This window comes from Salvelinus alpinus, chromosome 30, assembly GCF_045679555.1.
Source record: "Salvelinus alpinus chromosome 30, SLU_Salpinus.1, whole genome shotgun sequence".
NCBI classification, from domain to species: Eukaryota; Metazoa; Chordata; class Actinopteri; order Salmoniformes; family Salmonidae; genus Salvelinus; species Salvelinus alpinus.
Window position 1 is genome coordinate 1,849,800 of NC_092115.1, and position 9,627 is coordinate 1,859,426.

Sequence of the window (9,627 nt, forward strand, 5' to 3'; positions counted from 1 at the left end):
AAGCCAGTAGATGAGGGCTGGGACACAGCCAGTAGATGAAGGGTGGGACACAGCCAGTAGATGAAGGGCGGGACACAGCCAATAGATTAAGGGTGGGACACAGCCAGTAGATTAAGGGTGGGACACAGCCAGTAGATGAAGGGTGGGACACAGCCAGTAGATGAAGGGTGGGACACAGCCAGTAGATGAGGGCTGGGACACAGCCAGTAGATGAAGGGCGGGACACAGCCAGTAGATGAGGGCTGGGACACAGCCAGTAGATGAAGGGCGGGACACAGCCAGTAGATGAAGGGTGGGACACAGCCAGTAGATTAAGGGTGGGACACAGCCAATAGATGAAGGGTGGGACACAGCCAGTAGATTAAGGGTGGGACACAGCCAGTAGATGAAGGGTGGGACACAGCCAGTAGATGAAGGGTGGGACACAGCCAATAGATGAAGGGTGGGACACAGCCAATAGATGAAGGGTGGGACACAGCCAATAGATGAAGGGTGGGACACAGCCAGTAGATGAAGGGCGGGACACAGCCAGTAGATTAAGACTGGGACACAGCCAATAGATGAAGGGTGGGACACAGCCAGTAGATGAAGGGTGGGACACAGCCAGTAGATGAAGGCTGGGACACAGCCAATAGATGAAGGCTGGGACACAGCCAATAGATGAAGGGTGGGACACAGCCAGTAGATGAAGGCTGGGACATAGCCAATAGATGAAGGGTGGGACACAGCCAGTTGAAGAAGACCTTAAATATGATAGAAAAGCATCCAAAAGGAAGATGTGACTATTGACAGGAAACAGTGGAGCATGTATTGCTACAGTGTGGGCAGTATCATTTACATTTAAGTCATTTAGCAGACGCTCTTATCCAGAGCGACTTACAAATTGGAAAGTTCATACATATTCATCCTGGTCCCCCCGTGGGGAATGAACCCACAACCCTGGCGTTGCAAGCGCCATGCTCTACCAACTGAGCCACACGGGACCAGAGGGAAAGAGAGAGGCTGAAATCTAGTATGAGGGAGAAGGGGGATACAGGAAATTAGTTTAAAGAGTATATTGAGTCGAACGTCATTAGATAGAGTCGAAAATATTTTATATTTTTTAAGAGCAACGGGGCTGGCAGGTAGGATTTAGTTCCTCCCTGTCTCACACTCCAGTACAGTAGGTGGCGGTAATACACCATAACGTTGGCTGCCAACCGCTGATAAACCCCACCGAAGAAGAAGGAATTCTGCTTCGAAATAAACTGCTTCGACGCAGACCTCGGAGCTCCGGTGTCAAACGTAACATAACTAGTTTAAAACGTGGAATAGGGTTTACTTGACTTGGGAAGTTGTGATTTCCATACGAGACTGGTTTATTGCTCGAGGGAGAGTGACCGCTTCACAGATTAGTTTGATAGATATCTGCTCTTCAAATCTATTTCTGTAGTTGTTTGGCAGCAGAACTGCAGCCCGGAGTTTCAGGGTAAGACGTTGAACGCGCAGTGCTGATTTCGGCCAACAAGTTTCTGATCAAAACAGTCATGTAAGTTTGTTACAACTTAACTTGAACGTTGGTCTGCGCTGTCCACTGTGAGCTCATGTAATGTCAAAGTTTGCTTAAAAATGTGTTCATATCTAATTCAGATTTAAGACTATAACATCTCTACTGTGCCACTTATGGAGGGGAGGCTAATCTACATGTTCCCATTTAAATACAAACGGAGTGTACAAAACATTAGTAACACCTGCTCTTTCCATGACAGGTTGACTAGGTAAAACCTATGATCCCTTATTGATGTCACCTGTTAAATCCACTTCAATCAGTGTAGATGAAGGGGAGGAGACATGTTAAAGAAGGATTTTTAAGCCTTGAGACATGGAATGTGTATGTGTGGCATTAAGGGTGAATGGCCAAGACAATAGTCTGAATGACTCAAAGCAGGTAGAAAGTGTGTAGAAATGATAAAACTTTTTTTAAATTTAACCTCTGAACTATTTTTCTTCAATCAGTTATTAGCAGCACTATTTAGCGGATTTGGTAGATTTGTGGTCTCAAACCAGTGCGCTTAACATTCAAGTATATGGGCGAAACTGAATTATTGACAATGAAATAGGTGGAATCGTTGTTCCCTTGTCATGTAATTGGTACTTTTACTATCAATCTAGCTTTCCACATAGCATTTTGCTTTCCACCCCCCCCCAAAAAAAATGGATCGCGACAGACAACCTGGTTCAATTTGGGTCCGAGGAAAAGCCAGTTGAGAACCACTGTATTAGGCTAGCCCAATACTGGTCTCTTAACGTTACTCCGTCTAGTCCAAGGACCGTAGCTAACTACATGTTCTGTTTAAAGGTCAATCGGCTCTGGAAGCCGAAACAGACAAATACTACATCCTAAACGGGAATCGATTCTCAGTTGCGGTACGGTTCTAGAAGCAAAAATCTATTTTCTTATCACATAAAAATAATTTCACAAATGCAAAATACACTCTTACCGGTTTTCTCACTGTTGGAGCCAGCAGTATTTTTGTGTGGCATCATTCTCCTGTTGACGCAGGTGTTAGGAGACGCAGATAGCTCATTGGCATCGGTAGTCCACTCTGTCTTCCATAAACACCTTTTACATGGAGATATGTCCGGGAACACTAACCCTAACCATATGAAGGTGGGTATCAATTTAACCTTATTTATTTAAATAGATATATTTTTAATGAAAGATGAGGTCCTTATGATTCCAAAACCGTACCGCCAGCGACGCATGTTAATGTTCCGACCAAGCTTCACGGCTCTTAACAAAACTCCCCGGTACAGAAGACGCCTTCGTCGAATGACTTGTGTAATATCATGGAACTAACAGCGGTATATACTAGTCTATTGACAAAGCTGTTTTCCGTCAGAGATAACATTTTATTTTAGGAGATTGTAAAATATAACCTTTAAATTCAAGACATGAAAAACATATTGTTTCAGTTGATAATACATTTGCTTAGTTACTTTTCCGTCAACTTGTTTCTATAACTTTCTAGCAAGTGAAGCTAGTTTACAGAGAAGCTAGCTAAAAGCTAAGCTATACTGTAGCTAGTGACCTCAATCTAATAACACATTTCATTGCCATTACAAGAAACTAAAGGAGGCAAAAGTTCTGAAGTATAATTGGCTTAACAGCTAATGTGTATTATCTATTAAAGGGATGATTTGGGATTTTGGCAATGAGACCCTTTATCTACTGACCCAGAGTCAGATGAGGCCCTTTATCTACTGACCCAGAGTCAGATGAGGCCCTTTATCTACTGACCCAGAGTCAGATGAGGCCCTTTATCTACTGACCCAGAGTCAGATGAGGTCCTTTATCTACTGACCCAGAGTCAGATGAGGCCCTTTATCTACTGACCCAGAGTCAGATGAGGTCCTTTATCTACTGACCCAGAGTCAGATGAGGCCCTTTATCTACTGACCCAGAGTCAGATGAGGCCCTTTATCTACTGACCCAGAGTCAGATGGGGCCCTTTATCTACTGACCCAGAGTCAGATGGGGCCCTTTATCTACTGACCCAGAGTCAGATGAGGCCCTCTATCTACTGACCCAGAGTCAGATGAGGCCCTTTATCTACTGACCCAGAGTCAGATGAGGCCCTTTATCTACTGACCCAGAGTCAGATGGGGCCCTTTATCTACTGACCCAGAGTCAGATGAGGCCCTTTATCTACTGACCCAGAGTCAGATGGGGCCCTTTATCTACTGACCCGGAGTCAGATGAGGCCCTTTATCTACTGACCCAGAGTCAGATGGGGCCCTTTATCTACTGACCCAGAGTCAGATGAGGCCCTTTATCTACTGACCCAGAGTCAGATGAGGCCCTTTATCTACTGACCCAGAGTCAGATGAGGCCCTTTATCTACTGACCCAGAGTCAGATGAGGCCCTTTATCTACTGACCCAGAGTCAGATGAGGCCCTTTATCTACTGACCCAGAGTCAGATGAGGCCCTTTATCTACTGACCCAGAGTCAGATGAGGCCCTTTATCTACTGACCCAGAGTCAGATGAGGCCCTTTATCTACTGACCCAGAGTCAGATGAGGCCCTTTATCTACTGACCCAGAGTCAGATGAGGCCCTTTATCTACTGACCCAGAGTCAGATGGGGCCCTTTATCTACTGACCCAGAGTCAGATGAGGTCCTTTATCTACTGACCCAGAGTCAGATGAGGTCCTTTATCTACTGACCCAGAGTCAGATGAGGCCCTCTATCTACTGACCCAGAGTCAGATGAGGTCCTTTATCTACTGACCCAGAGTCAGATGGGGCCCTTTATCTACTGACCCAGAGTCAGATGAGGCCCTTTATCTACTGACCCAGAGTCAGATGAGGCCCTTTATCTACTGACCCAGAGTCAGATGAGGCCCTTTATCTACTGACCCAGAGTCAGATGAGGCCCTTTATCTACTGACCCAGAGTCAGATGGGGCCCTTTATCTACTGACCCAGAGTCAGATGAGGTCCTTTATCTACTGACCCAGAGTCAGATGAGGTCCTTTATCTACTGACCCAGAGTCAGATGAGGCCCTTTATCTACTGACCCAGAGTCAGATGAGGCCCTTTATCTACTGACCCAGAGTCAGATGAGGCCCTTTATCTACTGACCCAGAGTCAGATGAGGCCCTTTATCTACTGACCCAGAGTCAGATGAAGCCCTTTATCTACTGACCCAGAGTCAGATGGGGCCCTTTATCTACTGACCCAGAGTCAGATGAGGCCCTTTATCTACTGACCCAGAGTCAGATGAGGTCCTTTATCTACTGACCCAGAGCCAGATGAGGTCCTTTATCTACTGACCCAGAGTCAGATGAGGCCCTTTATCTACTGACCCAGAGTCAGATGAGGCCCTTTATCTACTGACCCAGAGTCAGATGAGGTCCTTTATCTACTGACCCAGAGTCAGATGAGGCCCTTTATCTACTGACCCAGAGTCAGATGAGGCCCTTTATCTACTGACCCAGAGTCAGATGGGGCCCTTTATCTACTGACCCAGAGTCAGATGAGGCCCTTTATCTACTGACCCAGAGTCAGATGGGGCCCTTTATCTACTGACCCAGAGTCAGATGAAGCCCTTTATCTACTGACCCAGAGTCAGATGAGGCCCTTTATCTACTGACCCAGAGTCAGATGAGGCCCTTTATCTACTGACCCAGAGTCAGATGAGGCCCTCTATCTACTGACCCAGAGTCAGATGAGGCCCTTTATCTACTGACCCAGAGTCAGATGAGGCCCTTTATCTACTGACCCAGAGTCAGATGAGGCCCTTTATCTACTGACCCAGAGTCAGATGAGGCCCTTTATCTACTGACCCAGAGTCAGATGAGGCCCTTTATCTACTGACCCAGAGTCAGATGAGGTCCTTTATCTACTGACCCAGAGTCAGATGGGGCCCTTTATCTACTGACCCAGAGTCAGATGAGGCCCTTTATCTACTGACCCAGAGTCAGATGAGGCCCTTTATCTACTGACCCAGAGTCAGATGAGGTCCTTTATCTACTGACCCAGAGTCAGATGAGGCCCTTTATCTACTGACCCAGAGTCAGATGGGGCCCTTTATCTACTGACCCAGAGTCAGATGAACTCTGATACTATGGCTCGCGAAACTTCCTCTAACTTCCTTTATACACAGAGACATAAAAAATGGTATCCACAAGTTCATCTGACTCTGGGGAAGTAGATACAGGGCCTCGTTGCCAAACGCCCGACGTATCCCTTTAACATACTATTACAATACTCCTCACTTATAGGAATTGGTCAAAAGTTGCTAGCTATCCCGTAAAACACATTGTCTAAAAACACATTTTGAATTTTCTTCTGTGGTTTTGGTAACTTTCTGTTCTTTGATGGACTCGGGCCGGACTGAAGAAGACGGGCCTTTCATCAACTAGATTTGCTCACCTCCTGCATCCTCTCTCGTCCTCCTTTTGAGAAAGGTCAAAGTTTGTCTCGGAGAGTCGGTGAAGAGGGTGAACATCGATGGCAATGTGCTTGAAACGAGACGGTCCTTCTCCATTCGAGCGTCATTAGGTTAAGGACGTTTACAGGGGTGCATCTCAGAATGCATTACGTTTACAGGGGTGCATCCCAGAATGCATTACGTTTACAGGGGTGCATCTCAGAATGCATTACGTTTACAGGGGTGCATCCCAGAATGCATTACGTTTACAGGGGTGCATCCCAGAATGCATTACGTTTACAGGGGTGCATCTCAGAATGCATTACGTTTACAGGGGTGCATCCCAGAATGCATTACGTTTACAGGGGTGCATCCCAGAATGCATTACGTTTACAGGGGTGCATCCCAGAATGCATTACGTTTACAGGGGTGCATCTCAGAATGCATTATGTTTACAGGGGTGCATCCCAGGATGCATTACGTTTACAGGGGTGCATCCCAGAATGCATTATGTTTACAGGGGTGCATCCCAGGATGCATTACGTTTACAGGGGTGCATCCCAGAATGCATTACGTTTACAGGGGTGCATCCCAGAATGCATTACGTTTACAGGGGTGCATCCCAGAATGCATTACGTTTACAGGGGTGCATCCCAGAATGCATTACGTTTACAGGGGTGCATTCCAAAATACATTACGTTTACAGGGGTGCATCCCAGAATGCATTACGTTTACAGGGGTGCGTCCCAAAATGCATTACGTTTACAGGGGTGCGTCCCAAAATGCATTACGTTTACAGGGGTGGGTCCCAGAATGCATTACGTTTACAGGGGTGGGTCCCAGAATTCATTACGTTTACAGGGGTGCGTCCCAGAATGCATTACGTTTACAGGGGTGCGTCCCAGAATGCATTACGTTTGCAGGGGTGCATCCCAGAATGCATTACGTTTGCAGGGGTGCGTCCCAGAATGCATTACGTTTGCAGGGGTGCGTCCCAGAATGCATTACGTTTGCAGGGGTGCGTCCCAGAATGCATTACGTTTGCAGGGGTGCGTCCCAGAATGCATTACGTTTGCAGGGGTGCGTCCCAGAATGCATTACGTTTGCAGGGGTGCGTCCCAGAATGCATTACGTTTGCAGGGGTGCGTCCCAGAATGCATTACGTTTGCAGGGGTGCGTCCCAGAATGCATTACGTTTGCAGGGGTGCGTCCCAGGATGCATTACATTTGGAGGGGTGCGTCCCAGAATGCATTACATTTACAGGGGTGCATCCCAGAATGCATTACATTTACAGGGGTGCATCCCAGAATGCATTACGTTTACAGGGGTGCATTACGTTTACAGGGGTGAATTACGTTTACAGGGGTGCGTCCCAGAATGCATTAGGTTTCAGGGGTGCGTCCCAGAATGCATTACGTTTGCAGGGGGGCGTCCCAAAATGCATTAAGTTTACAGGGGGGCGTCCCAAAATGCATTGCGTTTACAGGGGGGCATTCCAAAATGCATTGCGTTTACAGGGGGGCGTCCCAAAATGCATTGCGTTTACAGGGGGGCGTCCCAAAATGCATTGCGTTTACAGGGGGGCGTCCCAGAATGCATTGTGTGCAGAGCAGTGGACATGTAATGCCCGTTGTCTCAGGAAGGGAAATACTCAGTAAAGACGAGTTGGACACGCAACCTGGATCTACAGGCAGCGGTGAAAACATTTACAAACAAAGACTTCAGGGGAGTCTCAAGTTGGATTTGATTTGATTTACCTTGAATATTGCAGCCCATTTGTGTCGACCCAGACAACCTGCTGAGTTTAACAATAGTGTCTGAATTTATCCTCCAGGCAACTTTGTTCTCATTGTTAGGCAATTTGATGTGGAATATTTTATAAAGGTTTATAAATAGAAGCTAAATACCGTATGTAGCTATAGATAATACACTGCATAATAAAACAGTCCCTAGTCAGCTGCTGTTTTGAGGACTGACTGTATTATTTTAATAGACTGGTTTTACGCACAACAACATTATGTTCAGCTAGATGATATATTCAAATAAATATATTGGTAGCTGATCAGTATGTTGCATAAAAAGTATTTAACAAATTTTCAATGTTTGAATTTCAAACTTTATTTACTGAACAAGTAATTACAATCTTGGCAGCTGTCTAAAAATGGCAGCATTGCGACACCGTGTATAGCCTCGTTGTGTTAGGCTTAAGATGAGAAAATGACGGGAGGGAGGGGGGGGCCCAGAGAAATTGCGTTACGCCGGTGACAACCGGGTGCAACTTTGTTAAACTGCGCACACTAAGTGTAATATTTTGTATTTAAACAATTATTTGTTGCTTATATGAAAAGTCCAAATGTTTCCGAAACTGTTTTGTGTGTGTCTGTGTTGAGCGTTGGGACAAGAGGTGGAAAAGTACCAAATTATCATACTGGAGTGAAAGGAAAGATACCTTAATAGAAAATGACTCGAGTGAAGTAACACAGTAAAATACTATTTAAGTAAAAGTCTAAAAGTATTTGGTTTTAAATATACTTCGGTATCAAAAGTAAAAGTATAAATCATTTCAAATGTTCGTGTTTTAATTTATTTTTTACAGATAGCCAGGGGCTCCAACACTCACACTGTTTAGTGAGTCAACCAGATCATATCAACTAAAGGTTCAATAAATAAAATCTGAGGCAGTAGGGATGACCAGGGATGTTCTCTTGATAAGTGTGTGAATTGGACCATTTTCCTGTCCTGCTAAGCACTCAAAATGTTACTTTTGGGTGTGAGAGGAAAATGTAAGGAGTAAAAAGTTCATTATTTTCTTTAGGAATGTAGTGAAGTAAAAGTTGTCAAAATATATAAATAGTCAAGTACAGATACCCACATAAACTACTTCAGTAAAAATACTTGAAAGTACTACTTAAATACTTTACACCACTACAAGTGAGCCAGCTGTGATCAGTACCATCAGCTGAGAACTCGGTGGGCCGGCTGTAAGCTGGGTATACCCCTCTTGGGTTCTTGAGAGCTAATCTAAACTAGGATAAATTATTTGCTGAATGTATTTGCTGTCAATAAGAGGCTGAACTATATATATATTTTAGTATATCTTCAGCTAAAGCTGTTTCAGCTCATTTTCTAGACCTCAGCACGGTATGTGTACAGTATCCCGGCCAACTTGTGGGGCGATAGATGAACATACTGTTCCAGATAACCCTGCCCATGAATCATTCTCACCTACCAGGTTTCTACTAAACCACCTTTCAAGCTGAACCTGTTCTTATTTATTTCAAATCCCCACATAGCTGATGTGCCCATGTAATGAAGGCAGCCAGGCCTGTCTGTGTAGTTGTCTACACCCTGGTGACCCTGCTGAAACTATTCATCTCTCTGTCTCTCTCTCTGTCTCTCTCTCTCTGTCTCTCTCTCTCTGTCTCTCTCTCTCTGTCTCTCTCTCTCTCTCTCTCTCTCTCTCTCTCTCTCTCTGTCTCTCTGTCTCTCTGTCTCTCTCTGTCTCTCTCTCTCTGTCTCTCTCTCTCTGTCTCTCTCTGTCTCTCTCTCTCTGTCTCTCTCTCTGTCTCTCTCTCTCTCTGTCTCTCTCTCTCTCTCTGTCTCTCTCTCTCTCTCTGTCTCTCTCTCTCTCTGTCTCTCTCTCTCTCTGTCTCTCTCTCTGTCTCTCTCTCTCTCTCTGTCTCTCTGTCTCTCTGTCTCTCTCTCTCTCTC

General features: G+C 45.3%; 1 protein-coding gene across 1 annotated transcript in view; it reads left to right on the forward strand.

Moving 5' to 3' along the window:
* The first annotated feature begins 1,219 nt into the window (after positions 1 to 1,219).
* Positions 1,220 to 9,627, forward strand: part of LOC139559804 (protein THEM6-like) — a 19,142-nt gene continuing 10,734 nt past the window's right edge. Inside the window, exon 1 of the mRNA XM_071376164.1 lies at positions 1,220 to 1,528. Within this exon, the coding sequence (XP_071232265.1) occupies positions 1,527 to 1,528 (2 nt within the window). The 5' untranslated portion in view covers positions 1,220 to 1,526. The remainder of the gene's footprint in view (positions 1,529 to 9,627) is intronic.